The following is a 21,145-nucleotide window of genomic DNA, read 5'->3' as shown; positions in this document are numbered from 1 at the left end:
GTCTCGGCAGCAATGACCCGACCCTTAGTTATCAGGAGTGAGTTTCTTGAACAGTGCTGTTTCTCCGCAAAGACAGAAAGGTGCTTGGGACAGTTAAGTTAGAGAAGAGGTACAGGACGCAACGAACACGGGGATCCCGTCACAGGGAAGGCAGCAAACGTGAAGCCAGCCTTACCTGTAATCATGCACCACTTTCCTTGCATTCTCCAGCTGGTCGTTTGTTAGAAGGATGTTCCTCGGGTCCGTGACCGTGAAGAAGTGATTAGCTCGGCCGACGAAAGTGCTTTGGTCCCATCGAGGCTCCTTGATGTTGATGTTGGGTGGCACTTCTCCAGACATCGTCCCGGATCCTGAAAAGGGAAAGACGAGGCAAGTGAGGTGACGCTATTATCACAAGCATGACATTTGGCAGTCACACTTAGCCTGTGTGTACAGATGGCTCAGTGGGCAAAGCTCTGACTCGCCAGCATGGTTTCCTGTGCTCTGCTGCTGGAACCTACATCAAAGGTAGGTGAGTCAACTCCGCAGACGTGTCCTCTGACTCTCTCGGGAGCCCTACCGCATGTATTTACCAGCCCCCTCCCCCCCCGCATGTCACATACACAACCACTCTCTCACACACACACAATAACTAATCAGTTTTTAAAAACCACACAAAAATATTCACAATATTTAAGTAAGTTTTGACTTTGTGTTCAGTCACATTCATAGCTATCATGGGGGTACATACAGCCCCCAAGCTGCAAGTTGGAACCCCTTTTAAACCAAAGCAAGCTGTTCAAAAATCTCAATGAATCTCAACCAAATTTCAAGAATTTGCCACATCTCTCTCATTGTAAGTACATAGTATTTCATTATCGCTTTTCTGTAGGAAAGCCAACGTTATTCTACATAGGATAAAAACACAAAGCTTTAAAGTAGCCAGGGCTGGAGGGATGGCTCAGTCAGTAAACTGTCTGCCACACCCAAGTTCAGGTCCCTGGAACTCCCTGCCAGTCAGTCTAGCCAAACATGTTAGCTCCAGGCTCATCATGTCAGGGAGAGTGACAGCGGGAGCTACCTGATGTCAGCCCTGACCTCCATCTGCACGTGCCTTTGCGCAAAGCAGTGGATGTCAGTGTTACCGCATCCTGGTCTAACAAATGTCATCCCTGCTGGGAGTAACTCACAATGCACAAGAGCATAAAGCTAACAATAATGATAACCAACGCTAGTGATTATAAGCTGAAAAAGAAGACAGGTTCTTCCAGCCTGTCCAGTGCATAAACCACCAATCAAAAATTAAAAATCATCTCCATCAATTTACCAGAAACACGGAGACAAGCAACACACCCCGATGGCCCCACAGCGCAAACACAGCCGCCGTCTTCCCTTCTGGCTCAAGAGCATTTTTCCAGTGTTTGTTCACTTATTTCTGAGTCATACTGCTCTTTTCAGAACTGCGCTGGAGTGTTTTACTGCTTGTTTATGGTATGCTGAAACCCACAAGCTTATTATGCAAATAACAAAAAAATAAAATCTCCCCAGTCCAGCCTCCCTGTAACAATTTTTACTGTCTTCAAAATTCCTTTGATGACAAGCTTTTCAAGTATAAAAAGTAATTTGACAGGCTATCTTTTAAATTGCAGAATTTCATATACATATTACTCCTCAGTCTCTCCTGTGTCCCCTTCTACATCCCCCTCTCAAATTTACAACCTATCCTACAACTATATATGATGTGCTATATATAAACATACTGAGTCCAATTAGTGTTCCCCGTATGTTCATGAGTGTAGTGCTAACCACTGGGGTACGGGCAACCTATCATATGGTTCCCTCTGAAGAAAACTGATTCCTCCTTCAGCAGTTGATGGGCACATCCAGCAGGCCCACTCCCACCCCTGCCCACTGGCTCTTACCATACACCGCCCCTGTTCCGGGATGGCCATTTGCATTTGCTTCATGAAGCCCTCCAGTGGCATCAGAGCTCCACTCTGGAGCCACCATGGCCCTTTAGGGCTGTTCTGTTTTAGTTCTCAACATTACACATTACACCACATCCTTGTCTGGGGCCCTCATCCCTCACCTCTGGCGATTTTCTCAGATAATCTCTGGCGTTGGTGAATCAAAGGGGCTGGTCACATCACACGATCAACATCTGGCTTCACAGCAGCGAAGACAGGCTCTAAACTACAGGATACATCATGTGCAGAGCTTTAAGACACACAAACAGACTTCTAGAGAGGCTCACATTCTAGGTCTGGAGGAGGCTGGCTGGACATGTGACCCTGCAGGTGCTCTGGGCACAGACCTCCAGCTTGATGGGCAGGCACGGACCATGCTCTACGTGGGACTGTCTGCTGATGCTTCCTCCCTCCCTCCCTGTGAAATCCCTCAGGTCAGAACAGACTGTGATATTCCCTGGGGCACCCAGGATGCCCAATTTTTCTCTGGAGCATTTTTTTTTCTCCTTTATGCTTAACAACAAGGCAAAGATTTAAATGTAGCTTTCACAGAAGTGCAACTCTGAACAACAAACCAAGGGCAATGTGTTAAGTCCAGGCAACGTTTTGGCTAAATTGTCACCAGCATGCTGCCACTATAACAGAATGGATACTTTCTGGTACTGTTACAAAAGAACTATACAGGATCTCACAAAGGAATCATTCTTACAAGTTCACTGCACAGACCAAGAAACTGAGACTCAAGGAAAGGAAATAGCTTGTTCCCCTGAAATGGCTGAAGGTGAGAGGGGACCCCAGGATGCTGGCCAGCAGCATTACTTTTCCTTATCAGTCTCTTTAGCTATTTTAAAGGATAAAACCAGTAAATGTCGGGGGCTGGAGAGATGGCTCAGAGGTTAAGAGCATTGCCTGCTCTTCCAAAGGTCCTGAGTTCAAGTCCCAGCAACCACATGGTGGCTTACAACCATCTGTAATGGGGTCTGGTGCCCTCTTCTGGCCTGCAGGCAGACACACAGACAGAATATTGTATACATAATAAATAAATAAATATTTAAAAAAACAGTAAGTATCTATAGAGCACTGGTGTTTCTGAGGTCCCCTTTTCCTTTTAATTAAGAACTTGTCCACTGCACTGGACATCCTCTGACATCATGACTTCATAGGGTACAGCCCAATGGAGTCAGGAATGCTGCAGAGGCCTCTCCTATGGTCCCCTCTAAGAGACAAAGATGGGTTAGAAGTGAGCATTTGTTTCTGTTAAACACAGGGATGACTGTGGATGCTAAGAGCACGCACTCTCCCCAGGCCAGTGCTGGAGTAAGCCAGCTCTTTTCCCGTAACAGCCGTGCCCTTTCCACGGAGTACAAAAACATTCTAAGAGGCCACTCCCCACCCACAGAGGAAGGGAGGAAGCAGGGCAGCTTTGCCTGAACAGTGACGTTCACACTCTAGGTTAATCTGTCAAACCTCAGAAACCACAAAGCCCCAATGTATGGCCTTGTGCGTATGGGCAGAAGAATGGCCTCCTAAGATAAGTGCAGCCTGGTCTCCAGGAGCGGAGAAAATGCTGTATTAATGGTTTAGGACTTTGTTGAGGGGTCTCAGCCCTGAGAAGGATTATCTAAGGAGATCCTGAGTCACAACAGGAGCCAGATAAATGAACACAATTACAAGCTGTAGTTGAAGTGAGGCCAGAAAAGCCTCACTTTCCCAGTGCCTCCTGGTGGAAGGCTGCCCCAGTCAGGCTTCTGACCTCCAGCACACTAAGAGAATAAATAAATAAAGCTGTAGAAATGTGTGGTTTGCTAGCAGGGCAAAGGGAACAAACAGGGCTCCATTCCCCTACTATGAGTGAAAGTAGCTCTCTACCAGCATAAACTTGATGCAGTAGCCAGAGCTTCCCACTCCCAGAAAGACTATCCAGCAACGCCACACCAGCACCCTGACAGACAAGGCTGATACCAAGCCAGATAATATTTAATTATTTACTACGGTCAGTTATGCAACCCCCCCTTTTAGGTATTAATCTCCGCCTCCGGGCATAGCTTTCACTTTCTCCACTTGCATTTTCTTCAGGAATTGGTTTTTATAACCAGCCTTCCTGCATCTTCCCCCACCCCTGCACCCACCCTGACTCCGAAGTTCACCTGGGTCAGTCATGGGCAGGAACAGGAGCTGCACTTGTACTTGGTACCCAGGAGCAATGTGTGTGTCCGCTGGGGGAGGGGAGGAAGAAGCAAAGCTGAGATGACGCCTGGGCCAGCTTCACTCTGGGTTGAGTGGGCCAAGAAACGGGGCTCCTGCGAGGGATTGTGGGCGTTTCTCCTTCCTCCTGCCCATCTGGTCAGACCACAGCACCATTATAACCACCAGCTGGACGGTGGCACAGGGTACCTGGGTTAGTGGCCTGAGTGAAATGCAGAAATAGGCTGCAGGTGCACCCACCTGGCATGCCTGATACTGACCGCTCAGCCTGACTGGGAATGCCACACACACATCTTTGAAGAAGTGAGGTTGTTGTGGGGAGCGTGAGGTTACATGGGTGGACTTGGATTCCTGAATGTTTGGTTATCATGTAGAGAGAAGTCGTCCAATGGCTGTGGTCACAGATGTGTCCTGAAGGTTGAAACTGGGCGAAGTTCAAACCACTTATTAGAGAAGTATTCTTGAGCCAGGAAATAAGCGGTTCCTGATGACCAGTGGTACTGGTTCTCCAACAGATGAGCTGACTGGGAGAGGCCGGCGCTTGCCTGCAGTGGCAAAGCTGTTGCTTGGCCTCATGCTGATACTGGGGATAGCATGGGTGGTCACGGGCTACAGACAGTTCAAGATGTTGGAGGAGATGTACACTTTCCAAACTGCAGACAGAGGCAGAGATAATAAAAAGTGCCATCTCTCAAAAGAATAGACTCTACGCAACCCCAGAGAATGTTCAAGAACATCTCTGATACACTGGAGAAAACTGAAAGGTGCCCAGAGAGACAGGAGACAACGGGCTGGGCGTACATTGTCTTTGCCACACCTACCCGAGGCTGTGGCAGTTCAGACTGCTAAAATGAATCTCTCTAGACAGCCAGCAAGGATACAAGAACCTTAGGGAAATGACCACACTCCGTGCCTGTGACTCAAGGCAGCAGGCAGAGGAGGCATCCACGGGCATCGTGGACTGACCCGAGGGCTGAAGATGGTGAGCACAAAGCGTTCAACATAGCACACTGGCAGACTTCTCATGTTTCACAGTCTGAAGAAATCCTGCACCAGGGAAGCAGTGATGCAGCCAAGCCAGCTGGCCTGCAGCAGCAGAATGACCAGGGCAAGAGGGCTGGCTCACTGTGCATTTCAAAAGCCGAGCTGTAACTTCTGGAGTTTTGGTCAGTGGGGGGTGAGTTTTGACTTGAGTTTATTCTGCTGACACATGACTCTACTGGTTAACTGAGACACTAATTCTTATTTACTAAAGGACCTTTTCTAAAGTGTTTTTAATCCTTAGATTGAGCACCTTGGCTTTTAAAAACACCTGTTTTTATAAGAGATAAAAGATGAGATTTAAAACTATTTTCTGTAGTTTACTAAGAAACAAAGTGAATTCAAGCCACTTGCCTGTGAATTATTATTACCTTTTACTAGACAGTCTCACAGACAATTTAGGATGTCAGCTACTAGGAACATTAATACTTATAGCATTGTGCTGCTTTTAGAACTGGAACTACAGGTCGTTGTGAGCTGCCATGTGGTGCTGGGAATTGAGCCCAGGTCTTCTGCAAGAGCAATAAATTGTAAGAGGCACAGAGGCTCTTGTGCTCACGGAGAGGAAGAAGGGACCCAGAAATGTTAAACATGCAGCGTTGTCTCTTCAAAGGAAGAGACACATAACCTGTTTTCTGTCCAGAAGGCTGCGAGTGGAGATAGCTTATAGACTGGCGACCTTTGCACTACCCGTATGACCAAGACCACACCAACTCCTTCCCCAGACCCTTCGGTAGTCAATCTACAGCACTTTACGGAGGCTGTCACATATACTTTACAAAGATTTCCGATGTAGTCATGTCTTAAGCTTTATTGTGCACATGGGACTGAGTTAATTATTACTAGGAAACTTTCCCCAAAGTTGTGCTCTGCTTTAATATGCCTAAAATAAACTACCAGGGGTCAGACCCTCAAAGTTTGAACCGACACTGGCTACTGAGTCAGACTGAACCGGAGTACTTCCTTCTTGCTCCACTCAGACAGATACTCTGCCGGCTCTACCGTGTGCAAGGACACCCACAATAGATGCTCTTAGCCACAGAGACAACTAATTCAATTGTTTTTTTCTATTTTGTTATGCTTATCCATTTTGCACAAGTGTGTGTGTGTGTGTGTGTGTGTGTGTGTATGTAAATGTGCATGCACACACATGCACATGGGAGTCACGGTACACAGGTCAGAGGACAACTTGTAGGAGTTTACAGTGGTCTATTATTTGTGTTTTAATAGATAAAGCTTGCCTGAAGATTAGCGCAAAGCAGCCACACTAGTCAGCCATACAGGCCAGGCAGTGGTGGCACACACCTTCAGTCCCAGCAGCCACACTAGTTAGCCACAGAGGCCAGGCGATGGAGGTGCATGACTTTTTTGGGGGGGGAAGGAAGGATTTATTTGGCTTATACCTCCTGGTGCATGACTTTAATCCTAGCACTAGAGAGGAATATAAAATGGGAGGAGACAGGTCTCACCCTCAGTCTCAACCTGAGGATTCATGGAGGCAGGATCGCCCATTTTCAGTCTGAGGTAGAGGTAAGCCCCAGTGGCTGGCTGTTTTGCTTTTCTGATCTTCAGGCTGAACCTCAATATCTGTCTCTGGGTTTTTATTATTTGTGGTACAGGAGTTGGTTCTCCTGAAGGTGGAGATCCTGGGACTAACTCAGTCTAAACACTAAGTACCTGTTAGTCATTGTGCCAGACCTCAAAACAGCTTTCAAAGGGGACAGGAACTCTCAGTTCTAACATTTAATCTCTTAGCAAAGGTTCCTGGAGCCTCATCAAAACACAGTTCTCCAGTCTTTGTAGACATTCACTAACAGACACAATCAACAAATGCAGCCAGTACCCACTGAGGCTTTCACTGGCCTAGGCTTGTTTCCAAAGTTCTTAACATGCAAAACATCAAGTTGAAAAGCACACACATTATAACGGAGACCATCCTACATTCATCTCTTCCAATGTGCATGCAGAGACCCTTCACACGGCACGCTCACTATACCGAGCCTCATCCAAGCTCGCTGAAAAGTCGTCGTCGTGAGACCACTAACCCAGCAAACCGTGTCTGAGACTGGGATAGCGTTGACTGGTGTCTGAATCCACACACACTGCTCAGAAACACCCACCCTGTCGATGGGCTCAATCTGCTTTAAAATTCACAGCAGCCAAGTCACCCGCAAGCCAGACTGAGGAGCACAAAGAAAACTCTACGTCTGCACCCGTTCTATGGTGAGGCCGACAGCTGGGTCAGCTCCCTCCCAGCATCAGGCAAGGGAAACAGAAACAATGACTGAGCTGACTTAGCTAACTTGCTCCTGGTGCTTAGAAACCTGTTTTTCACCATTTCGGTCTGGCTACTCTAGCCAAAGAATTATAATTAGCATAAAAATTATTCTTATTGACAACAAGAAAATATCAAAGAACAACACTCCTCATCCAACCTGACCATAATGTTTCTTTAGATACTATGGCCCCTGTGGCCTCCAAGCATCATGGCTCCCTGAGGACTCGTGGACAATTACAGAAACCACCTCAAGAGAACTGGTTACTGCAAGAATTAGTGACCATTTGGGCACTCACCTGGCTCTAAAATTAGATACCTTAGGAATGTCAAGTAATGTTTGTATCTGTAGCCCTGGCAGGAAGGAATCTATAAACCTTCCTACTCACCAGCTGTGGCCAGTAAAGTTCATTGGTCTCGGCCACTGTCTCTCCTGTTCTTAGCTTCACCGGGTAACAGGGGCCCCAGACTCCTCATGTTTACAAGAGAACATGTCCTAATCTTCACGAGCAATTCTCTGAGAATACCACTGCCTCCCCTCTAGGGAAGCATCTGCCTGACACCATACTGGCAGCCTACAGCTGGGTGCCCTGGGGTACTTCCTTCACACACCCCCTCCATGACTCCAGGTTAAGTTTGTTAAGATGGGGTGCTGTCAACTGGTGGGATGGTTACTTGAATTGACTTGAAACTCTGCTCTGTGCCACACACCCACCCCATCTTTGCCAGCTGTTGTGTCATTTGAGCCCTAGATGAAGAAGGAGGGTGGGGTGTGCATGAGAACTTCTGCTTGTGGGCCTAACAAATCTGAGCTCAAACCTCAGCTCTGCCAGTGGCTTGCCAACTATATGCTAGTCAACATTTTCAAAATCTTTGTAAACATTTCTTGCTTGATATTGTTTATGCTGGTTGTAATTCTAATTTTTATACTTGATGTTTGTTCTTATTGCATATAGTTTTGTATTAGGCTTAGAATTCTCTTATTAGACAAAAGGGGGAGGTGCTGTGGGAACTCCTTCAGCCAATGGCCTTTGAGATGCTAGACCACTTTGGGCGCGGTCTTGGGTATTATGTATGCAGAGGTAGGGGCATAGGTAAGCCCCTCTGCTGCCGGGTTCGGTTCCTGTTCCCTGCTTGTGCAGAGGACTGATTTGTGAGTCTACCCCTAAATAGAGACCTTTATTGTATTCCATTCTGAGCTAGTGTGGGACCACTTTATTATAGCCACCTACAATTTACTCTAAACACTGCCCTTACAGCACCATCTCTCCAATCTAAGCTGTGGAACCATTACCTCCTGCTGTCGGGAGCTATAGATCCCTGGCCCCTTGACTTTCTTTGTCTGCAGCTGTTCTGAGCAAGAGACCCTGATGGCAGGCTGATGAGTGTCCAGCTGAAAGATCCCGAGAGCTGGGCATGGCTAAGGATCCCTATATAAGCTGCCCCTGAGCACAATAAAGTTTGGCATTTGGCATTCTTGTATCAAGGATGACCCGTGTCCCCATGTCTCTCTGCCTGTCTCTGTCTCTCTGTGTGTCTCTGTGTTTGTCTGTATGTTTTTACCTCTCCAGGCTTAGTTCCTGGCTCACATACTGTCCTGTAGCGCAGGCATTACCTCCTTACCTCCTGCAGCACAGAAAAACAGTTCACAAACTTAGCAATTCCCCAACGTGAATCTAGTCACCTGCTGCCAGGCTCTCTGCTCCCTTGAGAACCACCTGTGACCAGGGACCACATCACCTTAGAATGTGACTGGGCAGAGCTGAGGTAAACTTAGCTTGTCAGATGATCCAGAGTTAAGACCTTTAGGCCTGAGCTAGAAGAGTCTAAATATTTCAGTGATGCCCTAGCTTGTACCTGTTGTTACTGGCATGTTTTTCCAGGCTGGTTCCTGCCTAGGGAGGACAGTTTATGTAGTGACCTACCTGAGAACTAAATCAACCCCAAAAGTTTACAGAATGGGAGCCTTACCAAGTGAACATGACTTGGATCCTCTAACCCCACAAAGTGGGGGTTACTTTTCACCCTAAATCTCACTTTTCTAATGAAGAAACTGGGCAAGCAGTCTAGTTCACAGGGTTGGTAGGATCACCAAGTAGAGGGCTATATTGACCTCATAATCGGAAATCACTAAAGGTAGGGGCCACTGAGCGAGCCCTGCTGGAGAGCCGGAGTTGCTGTCCTCACTGGTGGATGCTGGCGGAGAACGGAGCAAGGTGGCTCCAGCTTCCCAAAGATCTTCACAAATGTCTAAGCAAAAGAAACTTCAAGAAAAGAAATCAAATTCCAAACTTTGAGATACATGCCAAAACATGTTTGATTACTGGTTTAAAAAAAAAAGTTCTCTGAAATTTCAGAGAAAATAAACAGGGAATGAACTTTCTCAGAGAATTGGAGAAAAACCTTTAAGCCTGGCTAAAGATTAACAATAGCGATCATATTACTGAACTGGAAAGCAGGTTGTTGGTTAAAACTGCTGTTCTTTGGGGGATGTTAAGCAAAGGTCCAGGGCTGGGGACATAGCTCAGTGGCTGAGCACTTGCCCTGGCTTCATTCCCAGCACTGGAGATAAAGGCGGAGCTCCCTATTCAGTTGGCTCCTTTGGGGCTGGGCAGGTGTGGCCCACTGTCTGGGGGTTCCTCAGGTTCAGATTCAGGGCTATCTATGCTGCGTTAGACTGCTAAATCCTCATAGTCTCCTGGGGTATCTTCCCACATTCAAGGTGACAGCCTGGGCAATTCTGTCCTCACCACAGTTTTGGATGTACGAGATGATCTGTCTGCAATAGATAATAACACTAGTGCCAACTACTCACTATTTCTGTTTGGCTTTTAGCCAGTTACCTGTGTGTGCAACTCCCCCCCGCCCCCCAGTGGTCCTTTCTTATGGTCATGGTCATTCAGGAGATTAAACCATAGATAAGAAAATTAGGTTTTGTGTAAAGAGTTACACTAGTTTGAAGAGCACGGTGTGATGCCTCAGTGGTTAAGAGCACTCATTGCTCTTCCAGAGGACCTGGGTTCAGTTCTCAGCACCCACCATATCAAGTGGCTCATAACTGTCTGCAACTTGCACATAATCTCATTCAGCCGCACACACAATACATAAAATTAATAATAATAATAATATTAATAATAATTTTTTAATAAGAGCATTCCAGTTGTAATGGGTTTGTGCTGCAAATCAGTTTCCTCGCTTTCAAGGACAGTGCTGGATGCAGATGTGGGCCCTGCTGCTCTGCCCCCAGCAACCCCCTCCCCATGCACATCTGTCTGCTGGCACTCAGGTGACAAGACAACATTGTTCATGTTCCAGCAACTCTGAGCCTGGGCTGTTTAAGCAGTCACCTAGAATAGGGTGAAAATATACACAATCAAAAAAAAAAACATCTATTGATTTCTACTTGAGATAATGGCACTACCCACCAAAAATGCTAAAACACTACCCAACCGTTAACAGAATATTTGGACCTATTCAGTCAAATGATTTACTACTCAAAAAGAATCATCTTGGGGGTGGGAGTGAGTTTAACTCAGCGGTAGAGTAATTTTTTTTAGCAAGCACAAGGCCCTTGATTTGATCCTTAGGCGGGGTGGGGGGGTCAACTCACAGATTATATATACTAAAGTTTATGAAATGATTTACAGATTAATAGTATCAACTAAACAATAAGTTTGATAAGTTTGGACTTTGTACAGATGAAGAACCTGGGCATACATGCACACTCAATAAGTGATATATAAACTTCCACACCGATAGATTCCTAACGAAGAATTTTAACTTTCTAATGAATAGCTACAAAAACAAGCAAACAAACAACAGGGGAAAAAAAAAACAAGACTTTTTACCTTGAACTCCAAACCATCTACTGGCCTATCCACAATTCTACACAGCTAAAGGCAGCTTGCTCACACAGCTAAAGCTGCCATTTCTGCAGCAATAGATACTTTGTTTCATTCTCAGCCATCAGAAACCAATAGTTACAAGGTCGGGGCTTGAGAGAGTCAAGCTGTCAAGAACACTTGATACTCTTTCAGAGGACCTGGGTTTGGTTCCTATCTCCACATCTGGCAGCTTGCAAAGGGTGGGCAACTCCAGTTACAGGGGATCTAAAGCCCTCTTCTGGCCTCACAGACACAGACACACACACACACACACACACACACACACACACACACAACTTTATGAGTCATTATGGCCTGGCTGTCTTCACAACTTTCTTTGCAGGAAGTTAGGAGGGGCAAGAGGATGTTCCTCTCAGCCAGTAGCTTTGGTTGCATATTCTCCGGGTTTTTACCAAACTTTTACAGAAAACTAAACGCACTCTCTACATTTTACAAACCTCTGGCTGCACACCACAGCTAACCCTTGATTACAGTGAAGAAGCAATTCCTTATCAGAGCTGGGCGGGAACTGACAGACTCTTCCCAAACACTGTCATTTCTAAGAACAGGGCAACTACAGTCCTGAGGGAGAGGAAGAGGCCTTGAGGTCCTGGGACTTCCTGATGAAGTTCCATTTGTTCCCCAAACAGCTCTCCCTTGCAAGCCTTAGTCTAACATTGTAAGAGCCACAAAGTCCCCTTGTTTACCTGTGTGCCTGCCCCCTCATCTGCCTGGAAAATGGACAGAGAGAAAAATCTAGGCAGTGGTTTTCAACCTTCCTAATGCCGTGACCCCCTCATGTTGTGGCGACCCCTAACCATAAAATTATTTCGCTGCTACGTCATAACTGTAGTTTTGCTACTGTTATGAATCATAAAGTAACTATCTGATATGCAGCCCTCTGTACGACCCACAAGTTGAGAACAGCTAACCTGCTAATCTCGTTTGCTGCATCTTCTTTGAATGCAAACGAGGGACCAGGAGTGTGAGAAAACTGTAAAGAAAGGGTCCCAGGTAAATGCCCGAACTCTAGGGTTTTCCAGGAGGTCTTTCAACAAATCTTCACTGAGAGCATACCAGTAGAAACTACATATACTTGGATTGCCTTGCTCTTCCCCTGACCAGCTGTGACACTTTAGGCGAGTCACTCAACTTCTGAACCTCAATTTTCAAATCTGGATTATGGAGAGAATATCCAGGATTTGGCAGCATTGGATGAACACAAAAGTCAGAGATCTAACCCAGTAGGCACAGACCTTAGTGTGGTTATTATCATTCTGGGGCGGCTGGACCTCCGATGCTCTGTAACATGATGTGGGAGCTGCGGGTGCAGGTCTCACAGATCTACCTGGGGCACCAGGTAGATTATGAGCTGGAGGGCGGCTACCAGGTGGTCTCCTGACCGAGCCCGGGGTCCCAGCGTCTAGGAGCCACCTGGTCACCTGGCAATTGCGGGCGTCCATCCTCGTGGAGACCGTCCCCCGGCAGCCATCTTGGCCGCCTGCACACAGCAAGTTTCGTCACGCGGTGGTTAGGGACGCGTGGCAGGATGCGTAATGCGCCCTCCCATGGGGGAGAGGCGAGACCAGCTCCACGCGGGGCCTCCCTAGCCACAGGCGGGAGCCAAGGACCCACGAGGTCCCCGGGTGTAGGGCACCCGCCCCAGGTATCCCAGCGCGCGTAGCGGACCCCGCTGGGTCCCCCGCGGAACCCAAGACCGAGCCAGCCCACGCGCCCCGCAGCCCCCCCGCGTCACTCACCGCCTCCCCGGCAGCTACCCGCACCGCTCTGTCCCGCTCGGCGCCGCCTCCCGCTGCCGGAAGCGCCACGGTCCCGCGCGCCGCCCCCAGGAGCGCGGCCCCGATGCGCGCTCACGACGCGCGGCCCCGCCCAGAGGCTCCTGCCTCTGCCTCGGTGTCACTTGCTGCCTGGGCTGCAGAGCTCCGCGGTCTGTGCACGCCCCTCGTGCTCGCGCATTTGCTTCTGGCCCCGCTAGGAACGCCCAAGTTCATCCTCTCCGGGCAGAGTGGCCCAGGTCAATCCCACTGTAGTTCGGTTTGATTTCCCTTAGGAGACCACCCTTCATTATTACTTTATCTACTAGAGCAAGATCAATAACCCGCTCCTTCATTCGTTTTGGGTCAGTGTTTCTTCGTTTGACACAACTGTCGCTATAAGGAAACTTAGATGATAAAAGTGCCACCACCTTCGAAAGAGTCACTGACTGCCGGACGGAGACCCGACCATAGGGAACGTGCAGACCAGAGACCTTTTCTGGAGTTATGGAGGGTACTGAGCTTAGTCAGGTGGAAATGTTGATGGCAGACCTCCTTGGACTAAGAGGAGGGATATATTGAATCCTGGACCCTTTTCCCTCCCCCCTCCGTGTGTGTGTGTGTGTGTGTGTGTGTGTGTGTACGCGTGTACACGTACGCGCGCGCCTGCGCTAGCGCGTGTTCCTAACCAAGTAAGGTGACTTTAAAATGTATGTGAGAGAAACTGTCCTCCAGTTACAAAATTTGGCACAGATCAATGGTAAAGAAGGGAGGAAGTGTGTTTGTACCAGGATCAAAGAGGAGCTCCAGTCAACCACATGCCAGACCCCGGTGGAGAGATGGGAAAGGGATCACACTCCTGGCAGGAGCCTCTGCCTACAAGGCTGGTGGGAGAAGTCCCTAATAACACTGTAGAGAAAAGCAGTGTTCCTTCTGGGTGTGGAGGGCAGAAGGGTGATGTGACCAAGCCCATCGATCAAATTAGCTGCCAGAGGGTATGAAAAAGCTGCTGCCTTGGAGCCTGCTGAACGCCACGTGACCCTCTGCGTCAAGCTCTCCTTGCCTTGCCCCCGCCTCCCCCTGTGATGGACTGTGCTTTTGAGCTGTGTTCTAAAACGAACCTTGCTCCCCTGGGTTGCTTGTGTCAGAATGTTAATCATGACAACAGAAAAAGAAACCAAGACAGTTCCCACATTAAAATCTGGTCTAAATCAAGAAGGCAGTTTGTCTGTGGCTGCACTGGCCCATTGTACTATACTCATTGAACATGCCCCTTCCTACTTAGTACCGGTTTGTGTGACTTTTACTGCCCACCAGTTCCCCTGATGTGGCTCCTGAATATGCTGTATCACAAGGCAAAGGTTAGGTATTTGCTCAATATACGGTGATCAGGGGACTTCCTGCCTTAGCCAACATAAAACTAACTCAATTGCAGGTGAATTCATAAACCAAACATAGAAAGTAAAACTCTGGGCAATATTCCATGGACATTTAGAATGGTATTCATTGTTCTCAGAACTCCTGTCTATCCTTAATCTGATTATAAAATGGAATAAAAAAGGATTACAAAGGAAAACAAAGGCCCAATTCCTGACTAGTTTTATGTCAAGTTGACACAAGCTACAGTCATCAAAGATGAAGGAGCCTCAATTGAGAAAATACCCTATAAGATCAGGCTCTAGGCAAGCCTGCGGGATGTTTTCTAAACTAGTGATTGTTATTGGCGGGCCTTACCCATTGTGGGTATTATCCCTGGGCCAATGGTCCTGGGTTCTATAAGAAAGCAGGCTGAGCAAGCCATGAAGAGTAAACCAATAAGCAGCATCCCTCCATGGCCTCTGCGTCATCTCCTGCCTCCAGGATCCTGCCTTGTTTGAATTCGTGTAGTAACTCCCTTTGATGATGAATAGTGCTGTGGAAGTGTAAGCCAAATAGATGCTTTCCTCCCCAAGTTCCTTTAGTCAAGGTGTTTCATCACAGCAATAATACCTACTAAGACCCCCCCCCCCCCCGCAAAGCACAAAAGAACCTTTCAAAGAGCTAGTGGGCGAAAGGAGAGATGGCAAACAAGTACTTAAGACAAATGGTATTAAGCCAGTGTAAAACTTGCAACCGTAGAATTTCTTTTCTTTTTTTCTTTTCGAGACAGGGTTTCTCTGCAGCTTTAGAGCCTGTCCAGGCTGGTCTCGAACTCACAGAGATCCGCCTGCCTCTGCCTCCCGAGTGCTGGGATTAAAGGCGTGAGCCACCACCGCCCGGTGGGCAACCCAACCGTAGAATTTCTAACTTGACATCTTTGCAACAGTATCTGTAACTATGGCTATGCAAGCCAGACAGGGGCCACCAGGTTGGCTGCAGAGCAGAAGGCATAGTAGATAGATACAACCCCACTAGTTTTCTGTTGCTACAGTAACCGCATATCAAAACTCCAAATCTCCGGGCTGTCTAACAGTGACAATGTGCTCTAATACTAAGTCTATGGCTGCTTCTTTGAACTGTTCTCTGCTAGTTTATTTTATCCCTAGATGGCTAGGAACTTTGCTCATCTCTGCATCTGAGGCCTTAGCTAGAGCAGTTAACTGCCTTTGCTCTCTTCCAGTTTCTTTTCTTGCATGGACGGTCCTGGGCATATTTGTATAGCAAAGGACCAGATGGCAGGGAAGACAGAAGAGGCCACTTGCACTTCTGCTGCAGTCTGTGGGTCCAAGCAAGCAACAATAAGATCACATTCATGCCAAGCAACACTGTGAAGGTGAAGAATTGGGTGTCCCCCAAATCCTGTTGTAAATGGATGCTTCCTGTTCTGACTGCCCACTCCCAAAAACCCAGTAGCCACTTCCCAAGTAATTGTCTTGGAGGCTTAATATTATTTATAAATGCTCAGTCTATACCTCAGGCTTGTTGCTAGCTAACTCTTACATTTTATGTTAAACCATACTCCTTATTTATGCTCTGCCATGTGGCAGTACCTTTATTAGCATGGTATAGTCATCTCCTGCTTCTTCTGTGTCTGGCTGACAACTCTTTTATTCTGTTTTGTTTTTTTGAGACAGGGTTTCTCTGTCTAACCTTGGAGCCTGTCCTGGAACTCGCTCTGTAGACCAGGCTGGCCTCAAACTCACAGAGATCCACCTGCCTCTGCTTCCCAAGTGCTGGGATTAAAGGTGTGCGCCACCACTGCCCGGCTGGCTGGCAACTCTTGATTCTACTCTTCTCCAACATTCTCAGTTTGGCTCTTCCGCCTAACCTTATTCTGTTCAGATATTGGCCAGTCAGCTTGTTTATTAAACCAATCACAGCGGCAAATCTTCCTAGTTTACAAAGGGATTATTCCGCAGCACCCTGTCATATATGTCTTCGCCCTTTCAGCACCTTGATTCTTCTAGGAATAGATGCTCTCCCTCCTTCCATTTAGTCTGGTCAGTTGATCCCTTATGGGGCTTTCTCCTCTCAGATCAGCCTGAGCTGCAGGTATATGACCCATACTGGGTCCAACAGACTCCTGGCCTGAATTTGTATTAAATACTGTGAAAGACACCGATCCTCTCCAGTCCGTCTGCCACACATGAACACAGACTGAAGGTGCTAAGCTGAGGATTTGAATCAAGGGAGACAAGGAGCCCTTTTGTCAGTCAGAAGTGAACATGTTGAAAGATTCAGAGAGAGATCAGATGTCACATCAAACCTTGGGCCTAGCCAGTCCTGAAACTGGGCTTCTGGTTCTAGGGACAAGACATCATTTGTACCTCTCCATCCTGAGTATGTCTTTCGAGTTGGATTTCTAGCCCTAGTTGCCTGGGGATTCCTGGTAAAATCTGAGGTGAATAGAACTGAATTTGAAAAAGTAGAAGGCATAGGTGGACAAAGGAGGGAGAAATGAGAGGGGGCATTGGAAGAGGAAGTGGCGTCCCCACATGCTTTCAGCATTGTTTTAAATGCGTGGGCTTTGTTGTTTGTTTGGTTTTCCCCAGAAGTAGCTTTTGAGGGACTAAACCGCCTGTGCTTGGTATTGAAACAGAAGGCCCGGGAGTTTTGCTCTCCAGCTCTGCTGAGCACCGTGAAAACTTTGCACTTGAATGGACTTTGAGCCACTCAGGGCACAGCTTGAACAAAACAAGCAGCGGTGAAGGGGGGGGGGGGCCCTGAGTGAAGATGTTGCTGAACACCGTGCAGTGTCAAGGTTTCAGGGCATGGTCACTCACTGAGAATCTGCTCTGCACCTTTTGTGAATGAAGCCTTCCGTGAACACTTTCAATTTTGGCTTACATAGTCCAAGATACTTTTGATAATAAAAGAAATATATAATTATATAACCTTGTCAGGGTTACTATTGCTGTGTTGAAATGCCACCACCAAACACAACTTGGGGAGAAAAGGATTTATTTGGCTTATACCTCCTTATCTCGGTTCATCAAGCCGTCAGGACAGGAACCCAAGCAGGGCAGGAGCTGATACAGAGGCCATGGAAGAGTGCTACTTATTGGCTTGCTCCTCATGGCTTGCTCATCTACTTTCTTGCAGAACCCAGAACCACTAGCCCAGGGATGACCCCAGCTAAGACGGGTGGGAGTGGGGAGGTGGGGGTGTGTGGGGGGTGGGGGTCCTCCCACACCCTCCCAACCCTCCCACACCCTCCCACATCAATCACTAATTAAGAAAACACCCTAAGAGCTTGCCGAAAGACAAATTTTACAGAGGCTTTTCTCAATTGAGGATCCCTTCTCTCCGATGGCTGTTGCTTGTGTCAAGCTGATGAAACTAGCCTGCACACTCGAGAGGCATGGGAAGAGCACAGGTGCACAGGACCTCCCGGGATCTCCCTGGAAGAGCACAGGTGCACTTTCACCAGGACCTCCCAGGATCTCCCTGTTAGAGTTTTAGGATCTTTCTGTAAACTAAAGCCACACCTGTGTTAAAGATTCCACATGAAACCGGCTGGCTGGTTAGAAGTTGGTAATTGCTCAGAGTTGGAATGTTATAGAAACAGACCCTAATTAACTTTAGTCTGGTTAATAGCCCCTCATTAGCCATAGCAAGTAAAACCTTTCAGAAGGTAAAGGCAAGGACGCTCAGATAGTTGCTGAGGCCAATAGCAGAGGCTTCATTACCTTGCTGGGACCATCTAACTGATGTTTCCATCAATGTGTTTAAAGAATGCTGTGGTTCGTGGCTTTCTTTTGTTCTGAAGTTGTCAGAAAAATCTTGAAACAGTCTCCACATTGGAATGTGTTATTTGGGCAAACTGTCTGTGTTTCTAAGCCATGGTCGCTCATATTTGGCCCAAAACTGAACTACCTCTTATTTCTTTTAAGGCAAGGGCTGCACTTAAAAAATTAATTAATTACTTTAAAATTTATGTGTATGTGCGTGTGCCTGCACAAATGTATGTGCACCACGTGCCTGCAGGTACTTACAGAGGTCAGAAGAGGGTGTCAGATTCCCTGGAGTGGGAATTAAAGGCTGTTGTGAGTTGCTCAGTATGGGTGCTGGGACCCAAATTCAGGCCCTGTGCAAGAACAGTTCACATTCTTAACAGGTGAGCCATCTCTTTAGCTCAGAGAATGGTGATTTTTTTTTTAAATTATTAACTTCCTTGCAATATTTCCTTTTCTAACCCTTCAAATTTCTGTTCACTGTGTGAATATTTATCACCTCTAGACAGCCACGGACTGTTCTGTTCGTTCTGTGTGAATACCCCCTCTAGACAGCACTGTGCCTGCTGTGGTTTGAATGTGAACTGCCTGGTTAGGTAGGCTCACGTTTGAATGCTTGGTCCTCAGTAGCTGGTGCTGTTTTGGAAAATGATGTAACTTTAAGGAGGTAGAGCCTCACGGGAGAAAGTGAGTCACTGGGAACTGGCCTCCAGGAGTTATTTCCTATTCTATTTCCTGTCCTTTTCTGGTTCCCGAGTGTGGATACAGTGTGACCAGCCAGGCTTTTGCTACCATGCCTTCGCTGCCTTGATGGAGTGTCTCCCTCCGGAACAGTAACTCAGAACAAACCCTTTCCTCCCGAAGTTGCTTTTTATCACAGCCAGGAAAGTAACTAAGTAACAAAAGTGCCTTCAGCAAGACAACCTCGCAGGCAGGCGGTCTTGGCTTCTGAGTCCACCTCTGCTTTGATGTCAATGAAACCCAGACCAGTTAGTTGGTACCTGAACCTCTCCATGCTTTGGTGTTTACAGCCCTAGGGTGAGTTAAAGCACATATCAGGGCCTAGTGTGAAGATCACCAAAGTTGTGGACATCGAAGATCAGCAGGGCACCAGGCTCCAGGGAGTACGGATTATTCAGTTTGTGTGTGAGAAACTTTAAAGCACAGGGATTGACAGAACTTAGTCCCTCACACACGGTAGGCGAGTGCTCTACTGGTAAACTATAGTTGGGATCTGTAAAGTCTCTTTTAAACAAAAGGCTTATTTTCTTTGTCCAGCTTTATATCCCTACAGTCATACAGGACATCCGTTGGATTAAATACATGCTTTTGAAATATGATGTTAGACACACACCCGTGTTTTATGCTCTCCTTCCTTTCCTTGAATTAGAGTTCAATATAATTCTTTACCGTTCACTCATGATTTATTCTCATGAATATGAACATGCCCATGGCAAATGCATCTTCTCATGATGCATCTTCCAAGGGCTGGAGGAGCTGCCCTGGATGGAGCAGGTTCAAGCCCCTGTGTTCAGGCAGATCTTAGGCTTGGAAGTGAAGACAGAGTATAAGCACAAAGGGGAGTGAGATTCACAGCATGTTAGAAGGTATCACACCTCATCATCAGGTAAAAATAGGGAGAGGTGGCAGGAATTATGCAGGTGGCCCCATGGGGAAGGTGCCCGACCTCCTGTGAAGAGCTGTAGAGAAGCCCATCTGATCCTGGGTCGGCTGTGTTGGTTGGTTGTTTTCCCTTAAGTAATGGGGCAATTCAGCAGAGCTTTACAGATAGGAGGAGACTGGCAGGAAGTGGATGCCCACCGTGGGCAGGGCATGTACTATGATGAGCAATTTCCTCTAGTTAAAACATGACCATTCACCAAGGTAAAAGACTGAAGAACTGGTCTGTTCACAGAAGTGGATTTATGCTGCTTCTAGACTTTTCTTCACAGGAAATATATGCATAGTTTGTGGATGTTGGGACAGACTACTTTTGCTCTAGGAATGATAAAGTTGTCACTCATGCTAACCCAGTGGTAACAGATTATGCGGTGTAGAGGATTTCATTTGTATTTTAATAAATAAAGCTTGCCTGAAGATCAGAGAGTAAAACAGCTACCCTGGTCAGCCTTACAGACCAGGCAGTGGTGACACACACCTTTAATCCCAGTAGCCAAACTAGTTTGCCATAGAAACTGGGCAGTAGTGGTGCATGCCTTTAATCCCAGGCCTGGAGGGGAATATAAAATGGGAGGAGGCAGCTCTCAGTCAGTCTCAGTCTGAGATTCCTGGAAGCATTTTGTACTGAGGTAGAGGTAAGAGCCAGTGGCTGGCTGTTTTGCTTTGTGACCTTCAGGTTGAACCCCAATATCTGTCTCTGGGTTTTTATTAATTGTGCTATAAAGCATTTTGTTATAAATGATTTTATGAGGTTTTATATTTTAAGATATAAATTGGTATGCATATATATACTATAAAATTATTAAGCTAGAACCAGTATTTGTCATAAGAATCTAACAAACTTGTTAAATTTTGAGTCTCTATGTCTATCGACTATTAGACTTCATATTACTAAAATATATGCTATCTAATTAAGTCTCTGAGCAGAAATATTGCTACAATATAAAATCAAGTTTCTGACAGATGCAACATGATAAAAACTCACTAGAAATGTTACTTTTTATGATTTTGAGATGCTATTTTAAAGAAACATATGATGTTTATGTGTATAAATGATACTCATAATTTGTCTGAACTGTATATTGAGAGAGCTCATGAAGTAAATCTTATGGGCTGGAGAGATGACTCAGCAGTTAAGAGCATTGGCTGCTTTTCCAGAAGTCCCGAGTTTAATTCCCAGCAATCA

General features: G+C 46.7%; 1 protein-coding gene across 4 annotated transcripts in view; it reads right to left on the bottom strand.

Moving 5' to 3' along the window:
* The window catches only part of Sfxn1 (sideroflexin 1), a 35,494-nt gene extending 22,229 nt beyond the window's left edge, over nt 1-13,265 (bottom strand). The window contains exons 1-2 of one of the 4 annotated variants that reach the window (XM_038332654.1): nt 13,112-13,265; nt 176-350 (exon numbers count right to left, since the gene is read on the bottom strand). In XM_038332654.1, the coding sequence (XP_038188582.1) occupies nt 176-339 (164 nt within the window). In that variant the 5' untranslated portion in view covers nt 340-350; nt 13,112-13,265. Of the gene's footprint in view, nt 1-175; nt 351-2,068; nt 2,175-4,093; nt 4,436-12,607; nt 12,851-13,111 lie in introns of those variants that run through there. The other 3 variants (XM_038332657.1, XM_038332653.1, XM_038332655.1) reach the window with 3 other exon arrangements.
* Nucleotides 13,266-21,145: the final 7,880 nt, after the last annotated feature.

This window comes from Arvicola amphibius, chromosome 6 (genome assembly GCF_903992535.2).
Source record: "Arvicola amphibius chromosome 6, mArvAmp1.2, whole genome shotgun sequence".
Taxonomy (NCBI): domain Eukaryota; kingdom Metazoa; phylum Chordata; class Mammalia; order Rodentia; family Cricetidae; genus Arvicola; species Arvicola amphibius.
This window is presented reverse-complemented; position numbering and strand designations above follow the sequence as displayed.